General features: G+C 44.6%; 1 protein-coding gene across 1 annotated transcript; it reads left to right on the plus strand.

Annotated features, from left to right (window-relative positions):
• The first annotated feature begins 390 nt into the window (after nucleotides 1–390).
• Nucleotides 391–8017, plus strand: CLN5 (CLN5 intracellular trafficking protein). Its single transcript, XM_082751821.1, has 4 exons — nucleotides 391–612; nucleotides 2662–2827; nucleotides 4069–4294; nucleotides 6998–8017. The coding sequence occupies exons 1-4, from the start codon at nucleotides 515–517 to the stop codon at nucleotides 7507–7509; spliced, it is 1002 nt and encodes a 333-aa protein (XP_082607947.1). The 5' UTR covers nucleotides 391–514; the 3' UTR covers nucleotides 7510–8017.
• Nucleotides 8018–11536: the final 3519 nt, after the last annotated feature.

Here is an 11536-nt window from a genome sequence, read left to right on the forward strand (position 1 = left end):
ATCTCTTTGGTATAATGGGGATATCTCTTTGGTAATGGGGAAAAAAAAAATCACAACTGTTTTTTCCCCCAATCCATCCAAATGTAGTGCAGTCAAACATTCAGTGTCACATACCACTAGACATTAAAGTTTTCCATTAAAATACGATATTACACATTATTTCCTTCCTGATATAGCTTAGCTTCCTTCACAGGTGCATGCAGGACTAGTTCCTAGAAAGGAAATTTGAGGAAATTTAGCACCCTTGGGCTCAGAGGAGCTACGCGAGCAGGGCAGGGTTAACGCCGCCTGTCAGCACCGTGTCACATGCGAGGGCCGGTTCACCGCGCGCTTTTCCGAAGCACGAGGGGGGGGGGGGGGGGGGGAAGAAAATAAATAAAAAGCTAAAACACCCCCACTGCAACTTTCGGCGTTTCTTTTGGTCCCTCCCTCTCGGCCTGGCCCCCTGCCGGCGCTCCTCGCCGCCGGGGCGGTGTCGTGCCCGGCGCGGAGCCCACAGCCAGGCCGGGCCGCCATGAGGGCGGCCGGGCGCAGCCCGGGGCTGCTGCTGCTGCTGGCCATGGGCGCCTGGGGACTGCGCTTCCCGCAGCGGCACTGGCCGGTGCCCTACAGGTGAGGGACGGCCCGAGGGGAGCCCCCGAGGGGGCTGGGGGAGCCGCAGACCCCTCGCTAAGCCCCGTGGGGAGGTGACGGTAGCGGGGGGGAAGGCGCCGCAAAATGGGGGAGCCCTCGCTGAGGGGCGGGCGGCTGAGCGGGGCTGCGCCCTTCGCCCTGCTGCTGCTGGGACAGGGGGCGTGAAAATGCTGGTGAGGAGCTCGGGTTTGGCCCTGCAGGGCCTTGCTGCAGTCGGTATCAGCTGGCTGAGCTGGCTCGGCAGCTGCTTTCGTTTTCCTCCCGCTCCGAAAAGCGCCTCCGAGCTCCTCGTGCTGCCGCAAGGGGCATCAGCGCCCCGCGGCCTCACAGGAGTTCATTATCGGTGTGCTAATCAAGCTAAATTAGGGAAATCCTGCAAATAGGTCCGGGTCTGCTCGATCCCGCTTTCATTTGGTAGGTCCTCTTCTCAGGATTAGGGCCTGGGTGGAGCTGGCAGTCCCATCGGGCTTCCCCGGTCGTGTGGTTTTGTTCTCATTTAGTTTAGGAAGGTAATGTACAGCCTCACCTTTTTAATAACATTGGTACCTGGCTTGTCCTTAGTACTGTGTTTGATATAGTCCACTCACCAGCAAGGGAACGGGTATCACAGATTTGACCTGTTAGCTGAGCTTTTCCTTCCAGCAGATGCATTGTTGCTCCCAGAAATGCTTTAAAGATGCTCATTTAATTCCCATTTTAGTGAAAAGTTGTGGTGTCAAAATCAGGCTTTTTTTTAATAGAAATTCACTTCTTATGCCTGTTGATGATAAATGAAAGCTTGTTGTTTAATTCCTAGCAGTTATGTTTTCATCAAGTGATGTCTCAGGAACTGATCCTGGGGTCACAGATCTTTCAGATTTTCCAGCAAGTTCAGTAGTTGCAAAGCCTGGTCTCAGGATGATCAAAATCAGAGTACCAACCTGTCGGTCAGTCCGAGACCAACACTCAGAAATGTGGTATTTTAATGCTTCTGAACTTCCTTGTTCTCCTGTTGTCACATGCAGTGTGCACTGGGAGGGGAAAATGAAAACATAGGGCTTGTAATTTAGAAACAGGGCTTAAATTTATGGATGGCATAAGTCTTTGCTTTCTGTCTGCGTGTTCTTGTTCTAGCCATATTTTTTTTCTATTTTTTTTTTCTATCCAGCACAGACAAAATAAAATTAGAAATGTCAAAATACAGCAGCAAGCGTGGAGAAGTCCACAGGGAAAATCCACAGTGTCTAGACGGAGCAAGTGACCTTAGTTGGCTCAGAAAGTCCAGTGTCATTGAGTCATCGCTTAGCTGGGGGATCTGTCTCAGTGGCACCGGACACAAGTGCCAGGATGTGCTGAAATCACAGTCTGTGCTCCAGACAGGCTGTGTATGCCAATCTACCTTGTTGACAGGGATGTAGGAGCCTTACTAGGAGTACTTACTTACTTACTATAAAATAGATTCCCAGAGCAAACTGGTCAATCCTTGTTTAGACAAACTTAGGGGAAGGTTTTTGAGGCAGATAGGTCTCAAGCCATCCTCTAATCAGCATTTATATCTCTTTGTTTCTGTGAATATAAGTCACCCTTTGTAATCCACGTGATTTCCACATCTTAGCCATCAGCACTGTGTACTGCATAACTTGCATTTGTAGTGTCTGTAGCCTTAGTCCTGCTTCTGCAGATGCACGCCTCAGCAGTCCCATGAACTTCGTGCACTCTGAGTGTTGCAGCGTCTGGATCACAGAGTCTGCCTTTGGCAGGTGCTGCACACCCGACCTCTCGGACTCAGGCTCTCGGGAAGTGGCAAAGCAGTTGCTCCAGCCGTGAAGCTGTGCTGATCACAGAATCACAGAATTTCTAGGTTGGAAGAGACCTCAAGATCATAGAGTCCAACCTCTGACCTAACGCTAGCAGTCCCCACTAAACCATATCCCTAAGCTCTACATCTAAACGTCTTTTAAAGACTTCCAGGGATGGTGACTCCACCACTTCCCTGGGCAGCCTGTTCCAATGTCTAACAACCCCATGTGCTTCTCTTTCCCAACGCAGGCGCTTTGATTACCGTCCAAAAACCGATCCTTACTGCCAGGCTCGCTACACTTTCTGTCCCACTGGCTCTGCTGTTCCGGTAATGAAAGAAAAAGATGTCATTGAAGTGTATCGATTACAGGCTCCAGTATGGGAATTCAAATATGGGGATCTACTTGGACATCTGGTAAGATGATGATTCTATTTCTGATTCTGTGCTGTAGCGAAGCTACAGCAGCAAATTCACCTGAATTGAACAGCAGGTGTTGAGAGCAAGAGCTGTAAAATTGGGATAACCTTGTATGGAAGATCATGGGAGCACACAGATTAGGCTGTCTATAGGAAAGGTACCTGAAGAGCAGCAAGTTCCAAACAAAATTGACAGAATTTATCTTGGCTAAAGAAATATGACCAGCACTCTTGATGGGTTTGAATGCGTTCCACCACAGACCTGCATATTAGGAATATTTCATATAACCACATCATTACATTTTGGGTTTATTTCTTCACTAGAACTGCTTCTAGAAAACACACTCACTTGGCCCCTTATGTTGGATGAAATGTCTGCTTAGTGTGCTAACGTCTGTGGCTGAAAACTTGCTTGGGTTATGCTTGTATGAACATGGATACCTGTCAGGGTGGAAAACTAGCTGGTCAGAATGGCAGATCATAGGGAGTTGATTGCTTTTATGGTTCTTTTATGGATATTATGATTAGTATTAAACCAAAGTCTATTTGTGGAGTCATGCAAATATGAAAGGATCTCAACTTTAACAATGTTTATAGCTGTAACAGTAGTATAAATAAGCTTCAGAGCACAATCCCTAATGACTAAAGTAATGTTAATGAACATGAAATAGCAACATCAAAACCAAGCGCACAGAGTCAAAAATGGAAATAGCTTCAAATATCATCATCTTAGTTGTTAAACTAAGACTGAATTTATATATTTACTGTACAGCTTTTAAAATAAATATTTATCTTACTCCTTTTGGGGCTTTCAGTGCTTTTTGGTAATTTAGTTCTGCTCTGCATTTCTTTGATGCCCTTGTGAGTTAAGCATTCAAACGTAAATGTGAGCTTTGATGGTGAGCTCCCGCTGAGTGTGTGCCTCCAGATAACAGAATATATGGTGGGTAGATAAAAAAAAGCACTGAGACACCAAGCGTGACTCCAAGTTAGCAGTATGTGCACAATACAATCTTGTGTGTTGTGCATCAACACTACTGAAAACTGAGATGATGCAGGAACTACTTTCCCTTTTCTCACCCTACTACTCAACAGTTCCCAGGTGTCTGATCTTCTGTGTAGGTCACACTGATGTCAGTGTTATAGGATCATTTTTCTTTATGTTAAAGTTTGTGTTTGTTTATTTGTTTGTTTGTTTGTTTGTTTCCTGTGTTCTCCCTTCATGTTTTTCTTTTCCAGAAAATTATGCACGATGCTGTGGGCTTCAAGAGTGCTTTAACTGGCAAAAACTATACAATGGAGTGGTATGAGCTCTTTCAGCTTGGGAACTGCACGTTTCCGCATCTCCGGCCTGGAATGGATGCACCGTTCTGGTGTAACCAGGGAGCTGCTTGCTTTTATGAAGGAATAGATGATACACACTGGAAGGAAAATGGAACCTTGGTTCTTGTGACCACAATATCAGGTATATTTCAGATGCTTTGGGTGGTGCTAATGTCATAAAATATGGTCAACCCGTCTATGTAAAGCATAAAATCATTAAGGTTGGAAAAACCCTCCAAGATCATCTGATCCAACCATCCCCCTACCACCAATGCCACCCACTAAACATGTCCCTAAGCACCACTTCCAACCTTTCCTTTAACACCCCCAGGGACAGTGACTCCATCACCTCCCTGGGCAACCCGTCACAGTGCCTGACTGCTCTTTCTGAGAAGAAATGTCTCCTCATTTCCACCCTAAGCAGTATCTTTTCATTTATGTTTTGTAGGTTATTTGCAATGTTAGTGGCTGATGCTACTAATTTCAAACTGAAGTATTTTCTCTGCCCTTGTTTTTAATATAGATGGTGATATTCAAAGGCTGCTGCCTTTTGAACAATGCACACTGAAGAGTTGTTTAATGGGTGTCATTTGGTGTAGCTGTGTAAAAACACTTGAGTCTCCTGACTATAAAAATAGCAAAACAGCTTGTAGAGAACAATTATGGACTCTCTTCACATGCTGTCCTCAAAACAAAGGCCTCCTATTGTGAAGTGGCAAATGACTGCTGAGATAGGAAGAAGTGGTGACAATGTGTGCATTGCTGAGGAAACAATTAAGGAAGGGATATTTAGAAATACACGTAACTGTCAAAAATACTCATCTCAATTCCCATCTCCCACATTTTGTGTCATAAAAACTGTACAAATGTCCCTAGTAATAGGTCTCTCTGTCATATGTCATAAAACAAAACCAGATATATACCTCTAAATTTGCGGATGATCACCACAATAACTTCCCGATACATACTGAAAAATGAAATCCTAAAATAAAAAGGTCGTTGGAATAAATCTGGTTGATTACTGTAGTAATGCAGTGACTTGTGAACAAAGCTCCCTGAGGACTTGAGAGCTGCAATTTTGCAGCTCTCAAACAAAACAGTTTATTCTCTCAAATTAGTGCAATAAGTAGTAGAAGGCACACCGGAGTGTGGAATTGCCACAGGTAACACAACGTGGAGCTTTATCTTTGCCTACTTCTACCTTCAGCTGCTTGCTGGACTTGGTCCCTAGGCTCTCTTGTTGGTGCAGATAAATTCTCAGTGGTTCTTTAAGAAATGAAGTAAGTGGAGCTGCTTTCCTCTGAGTTTGAATCTCGTGACCGAAGATATGGTCAAATTCTTTGGTATGAATACCAAGTGAAATATTTCAAACAGTTTCTGAATTCATAATGCTCTCTGTCTGTGTGGACTATTCAACACCTGAGAAAGGTGAGGCCACACCAGTGCCTTGTAGAGGTGTTGGTACTGTCCTTCAAGTCTCTCTTGCTTCCTGTTACCATGAAACTTGTAGGAAGGTGGCAATTCTGTGTTTTGAATTGTGTGAATTTGACTAGGAAATCTGAACGTTTCCGTGGAAGAGAGCGAATGGACGCAAGCACAGATGGACAGCATCATGAGCTAAACTCCCTTCAGGAAGCAGGCAAAAAGCATCTTGTGGGAGAAGACTTTAACACGTGAAACACCTGGACCCTTTTTGCCCTTGCGAGATCCTATTGCACTCTCTGTCAGCAGTGTCAGAGAACACAAGGAATCATTTTCATTTCCTTTTAAACAACATAGGCCAGTTTAATATTACTTTGGGGTGTGTTTCTTTTGTGAAATTAGGGCAGGAATACCCAGAGCCTGAGTTTTTGACTGTCTAGGCATCATCCAACAGGTTGTTGCGGAGCTGTGCATAAACCTGTAATATTTTTGTTTGGTTAACGATGTTAAGTCCGTCTTGGTCTTGTTAGGAGAGACAAATCCTGTTCAGTGACGTACATTGCAGAATACCCACTAGGGAGCTAATCTGGTAGGAATTAGAGAAGATAAAGGGAGCTGCAAGCCCATCTACAGTGTACAGTAACTACAGTTCTTGACACAGATTTTAATGACTTGCTGCTTTATTAAAGCGAGTAGCTGGCAATTAAAAAAGAAATTATCCAACACGTTCATTAAACAGAATGATTGTCATGCTCACTGTGAAGCCCCAAAGCTCTTTAAGTGTGCAGCAAAGAGCAAGTTGTAATGGGGGCAGCCTAGGAGGGCAGAGTGCAGAGCTCTTGTTGCTCTGTGGTACCTGCCTGCCCGTGTGTCTTACCTTGGGATAAGCGTGAGATGTGTTCGCCCTCTAATGACGAGCAGACCCAGAAATCTGACCTTCGCAGCCTGTTCAGGGGGATTACGTGTGGCATGCAGCACCCTTGTGCAGTTGTACCCAGTGCAGTGATTGAGGAAACAGAGGGATAAGGGCGAGGCTGAAATGCATCGCTAGGAGTATGGGGGGGAAAAGGAAGATTCTGATGAACCAGAAGAGTGTCTCAGTCAGAGCTTACTTGGGCTTCTTTTGTGGAGAGGCATGAAAAATCCTGCTCTGAGTTGCAGAATTTGGATCAAGTTTTAGGAGGGGCAGAAACACCTGTTGCACTGGTGAATACTGTCAACATCTGCTGTAGATAGTAATAGGATAAAATAAAATGAGGAGCGTCACGATCCTCAGGAAGTTTGAGTGTCCTGGCACAGTAGCAGGAAATGGGCCATTAAAAGGAAGTAAAGTTTGAATAACTTGCATGTAAGTTGTTACATTTTAGTTACATCTTTGCATTTGTTACCTGGTCTCTGTAATGCTTACTTTCATCTCTTACAGGAGCCATGTTTAATGAAATGGCAAAATGGGTGAAGTACGACAACGAGACTGGCATCTACTACGAGACCTGGACAGTTCAAGCAAGCCCTGACAAAAAATCCACAGTATGGTTTGACTCTTACGAATGCTCTAAGTTTATACTGAGAACGTACCAGAAGCTGGCTGACCTGGGAGCTGTGTTTAACAAGGTGCAAACAAATTATACCAGCATCATTCTGTTCAGTGGAGAACCTATCTATTTGGGAAATGAAACATCTATTTTTGGCCCTCAAGGAAACAAGACATTGGCAGCAGCTATAAGAGACTTCTACTACCCATTCAAACCTCATAAGACAGTCAGAGAGTTTTTTGTGGATCTCTTAAAAATAATCGATCGTGTCATCTTGAATCATGAGTTTTACCTCTTTTACAACTTGGAGTACTGGTTTTTACCTATGAAGTTCCCGTATCTCAAAATAATCTATGAAGAGGTTCCTTTACCTGTTGGCAGCAAAACTTCTGTCGGTGTGTAATTGCTTACGGAACAGCCAAATTTGTCCTTTTGCCAGAATATGCGGAAGGATTTTGGAGTGCTTCTGCGATGGTGTTAAAGTGCTGTACGTCTCAACACTAAATGCAAAAGCTGTTTTACGGCCCCATGAAGAACATGCCTTTTTTTCTTACGAGCTGCCTAAGTCCACAAACGCTTTAGCATCTCTGACTTTGAAGGCTCCTTTGCAGCCGTGGACACCAGAGGGTGTGAAACACCAGCGGTGTGAGGAGCTCCTGGTCTGGCCGATCCAGCTGTCTGTGTGCCGGGGCTGAGAAACACGAGTGCCTGGCTCCCTCAGCCGTGCCTTAGATCACTACATCCGTATTCCTCTGCTCTGTACAACCAGGACCAAAGAACTGTTGGCGGGTTCATGAAGTGGGGTGGGAAAGGGCAGTGAATTTATGATAGGAGGGCCTGGGCGGTATCTTGTTGCCACTTTGCCTCCATCACCTGCATTGTGCACACAATACAGCCGGCTCTCCCTGGGATTGGTGTGGTGGTTTTCTAACACAGGTCTGTTAACGTGTCTGTTTTGAGGCACAACTGAAATACTGCTTGCAGTAGCAGTGCTGTACCACCAGTGGTGGTGTCCTTGAAGTTGTTCTCCTGGCTGCACCTAGAGCAGCTGGTTCCCCCTTTCCAGAATCCCACTGTTCCCTTTCCTGTGGTCCCTGGGATGCTCACACACAAAAATACACCTGCAGCAGCATCATCACCTGCAAGTGAACAATGGTCACTTCTTTTTTATACCACTTGCTGAATGAGCAGCACTGCTGCAGAGGTTATGACTGTACAGTGGAAGCAAACTGCAGTTTCATTGGCCCTAAGTGGAATTAATGGCCTGCTGCAGCCAAAGAGGGGAGTACACAGTGTGAGTACACTGTGATTTGATTCACATCAGAAGAATAAAAGAACCTTGACCTTGTATTAGAAAGAACTAAAATTAATTAGTTTTAATTATCTAATCTATCATGTAAAGTCACAAGCATCGGAGCTGGCACGAGAACAATGAGGTCATGAAATTTTGCAGGGGAAATCTCCTAACAATTCCACTGCTAGGCAAAACTCACTCTACCCCCAACAGTAAAGAACGCACTTCTGCAGCCAAAGCCATGAGCCCGTGCTTTAACAGGCTGGGTTCCAGATTCTTTGCACAATACACACCAAGAAAGTGATCCAGAAGGCAGTAGGGAAGATGAAGGGTGGTAGCAAATGTGTCTACAGAAGGCACGTTCTTGTTGATGCGTGGCTTTGTGACTCCGAGCCCCTCGCTGTTGTTGAGCCCACATTTATCACCTCCAGGTAAAGCTTCAGCCTCGGAGCTAGAGCATCCCAAGCTGTCTGAAGGGGAAATTGGATCAGAAGCCTCCAAAAGCTTCTCTAGTATTTGCTACAAAGCTTGTAGCATCAATGGAGCCAGAGGGGAGCCCTTTGAGAGCCTGAAGGAGAGGCCATGGTGGGTAAGGGCATCCTTCCCCATGGCATTCCCCACGGAGCCAGGAAGAGATTCTAGGAAGGAGCCATCCCTTTGACCAGCCATCCTGGCTGGTGCACCCCCAGCCTGCTCGCTGGCAGGGCAGTGTGAGAAGCTGCAGAGTCCTTGGCTCTGAGTAAGCACTGCTCTGCAACAGCTAAAACATTGGTGTGTTATCACCACTATTTTAATCAAAAATCCAAAACACAGCACTGTGTCAGCCTCTACGAAGAAAACTAACTGTCCCAGCCAAAACCGTGACTCTGTCCCAACTGCCAGGCTCAAAGATACCCCCCTGGCTCATACACCAAGGCCAAGCACAGCCTGTGCTTCCTGTTCCCTGCAGGACTTCGCAGTGGGAAGAGCAGAGCAAAGGGTTTCTGCCTCCCCCTCACCGATCCCACTCCCAGCCATGCTGGAGTGGAGTGAGAGCTGTCGCCTTCTGTCCCATCACTGAGGGTGGGGAAAGTGCTGTTGAGGTTCTTCTGGTGCTGCAGTCACCACAGTAGAGCCATCAGGTAGGCCTACAGGACTCCCAGCCCAGACTCCGTTACCTTCAGAGACCTCAGCTACAGAATTAGGAAATTAAACTTAATTCTCCTTCCCTCCTATGCCATGTGTCCCACCTTCTCTCACCCCCCTACATTCAGGTCTTTGGTTGGGGGTGGCACTTTATTAAATAAAATTAACAAAGGGGTATGATACATCTGCCAAAGCTCTTGCCTTAATGGTTTAATTAGGCTGTGAAATAACAGCCCCTGACTGAAGCCAGGGATCTGTCAATCCAGTGACCCGTCAATCCAAATGGTGCAGTTCTTTAACGTGTGTTTGATACCCATATGAGATCACACAACAGGTGAAGTACAACATCAGGAATCACGAGTATTTCTCCTTATACAACACAAGGTGATAGCTGAGCTTCCTGCATTCCTTTGCATTTTGCAACAAAACGCCAAGAGGATGCAGAAGAGGCCCCCACTCACTGTTTCAAAGCACAGAGCCACAAGTATCAGATGTAATCCCGGAACAGATGAACAGATCATATTACGGAGCATCTAAGGTTAATTGTGGGTTCACTGTCCTACTTTTGCTATGAGGAAACTAACCGTATCTCCAAGGAATTTGTTCCTACAGCGCCAGTATTTTAGGAAAATTAATTTACATTTTGTAGCCTGAACTACACAGACACTGGAGTTCTGAGCTACTTTAAGATTAAAAAAAAAATATAACTTCCTCATTAACACAATGCTCCAGTTTTTGATAAAGCAGCAGAACTTGTTTTTACAATTCCACATATGACCAGCTAGACATTGAACAGGTCCCCCTGAAGTAAAGTAACAAAGTTCAGGCTTTCATCAGGCTTACTCCAAATATAACAAGCCACAGTTCAATTCTGCTTTAAATTAACAGAAAATGAAGTAAGCTTTTAACATTAACTGGAATAGATATTTTTAGTTTGTATCTATATAGTTAAATGCATTTACATAATACCATTGCAAGTTTCTTACAAAAAAATCCTACAAAACCCACTTAAATTCACAAGTTTGTGGATTTAGGTAAGTTAACATGAAACCACAAAATTGAGGTATGTAGTTGCAGTTACATTAATCACTGCTTCTGTTTCAGTACAATTTAAGCTAGTGTAACTGGTCAGGATTATCTCAGCTGTTTAGCATCAGCAGTTTTCAAGACTGGTTTTGTATCCAAATAATAAAGTGATGAAACTGAAACTCCTGTTCAGAGATACGATTTCTCACCACCCACATTAACAACTCCTACCCAAAAACTGGACAATCAGCCTAACATTGAATTATCTTCTGAAAACTAGAGAAAGATGAATCCAGGAAAGATCATTTTATACAGCTGTATACATCTATGTTTCTAGTGACTGTGGTATTCCTGTCACAATTTACATTGTGGATTTTTTTAAATCATTCATTTAATCATTCCAACATGTAGAAAGCAAAATAAAAACAGCGTAAGACAAAAGGAGCATTGCAGCCTTTCCTGAGAATACTTAGGCATGCCCGGGAAGTTTGTTTTATAGCTGGATTAGTTGAGCTGAGGATGCTGTAATTGGTTTGATGTATAAACACTGCAAGCCTTAAACCAAAGAAACAGAATATTGCTTCAAGTGTGTTTTTTTTTTTTTTTCTTGAACACTGAGTGTGTCACATCAAAAAGTCCTTCTGTGTTGGTACAGAAGTTCATGCAGCAGAACAGACACCTTCTCAGAAAAGGACACCAGTTACCTTGCAGGGGTGAGCAGTTCATTTGCAACTGCATGTAAAGCCTCCAAACACTGGTATGCTCACTGCCTCAGGATCTGATGGATTTCTCTCCATCAGAAGCCGAAGGCTGGAATTCAAAGATGTGAGTTCCTGGCAGGAGGAAGTTGTGGTATCTGGGTTACCTGTCTCGCTTTTTGTTTTTTTCCCACAGCAGCAAGCCACAGACCACTCATCGCTTACCTTGCCAGCATCAGAACACGAGCAGCCATGGTCCAAATAAATTTTCGCTGCATTACAAGATA

Source organism: Aythya marila (assembly GCF_965140915.1).
Source record: "Aythya marila genome assembly, chromosome: 1".
In the NCBI taxonomy this organism is placed as follows: Eukaryota; Metazoa; Chordata; class Aves; order Anseriformes; family Anatidae; genus Aythya; species Aythya marila.

Bases quoted from the DNA above. Each gene is read 5' to 3' on its own strand.
- CLN5 (XM_082751821.1), top strand. From the start codon at position 515: ATGAGGGCGGCCGGGCGCAGCCCGGGGCTGCTGCTGCTGCTGGCCATG. The intron at 613-2,661 runs GTGAGGGACGGC...TTCCCAACGCAG, and splicing joins CACTGGCCGGTGCCCTACAG to GCGCTTTGATTACCGTCCAA. The intron at 2,828-4,068 runs GTAAGATGATGA...TTTCTTTTCCAG, and splicing joins GGGATCTACTTGGACATCTG to AAAATTATGCACGATGCTGT.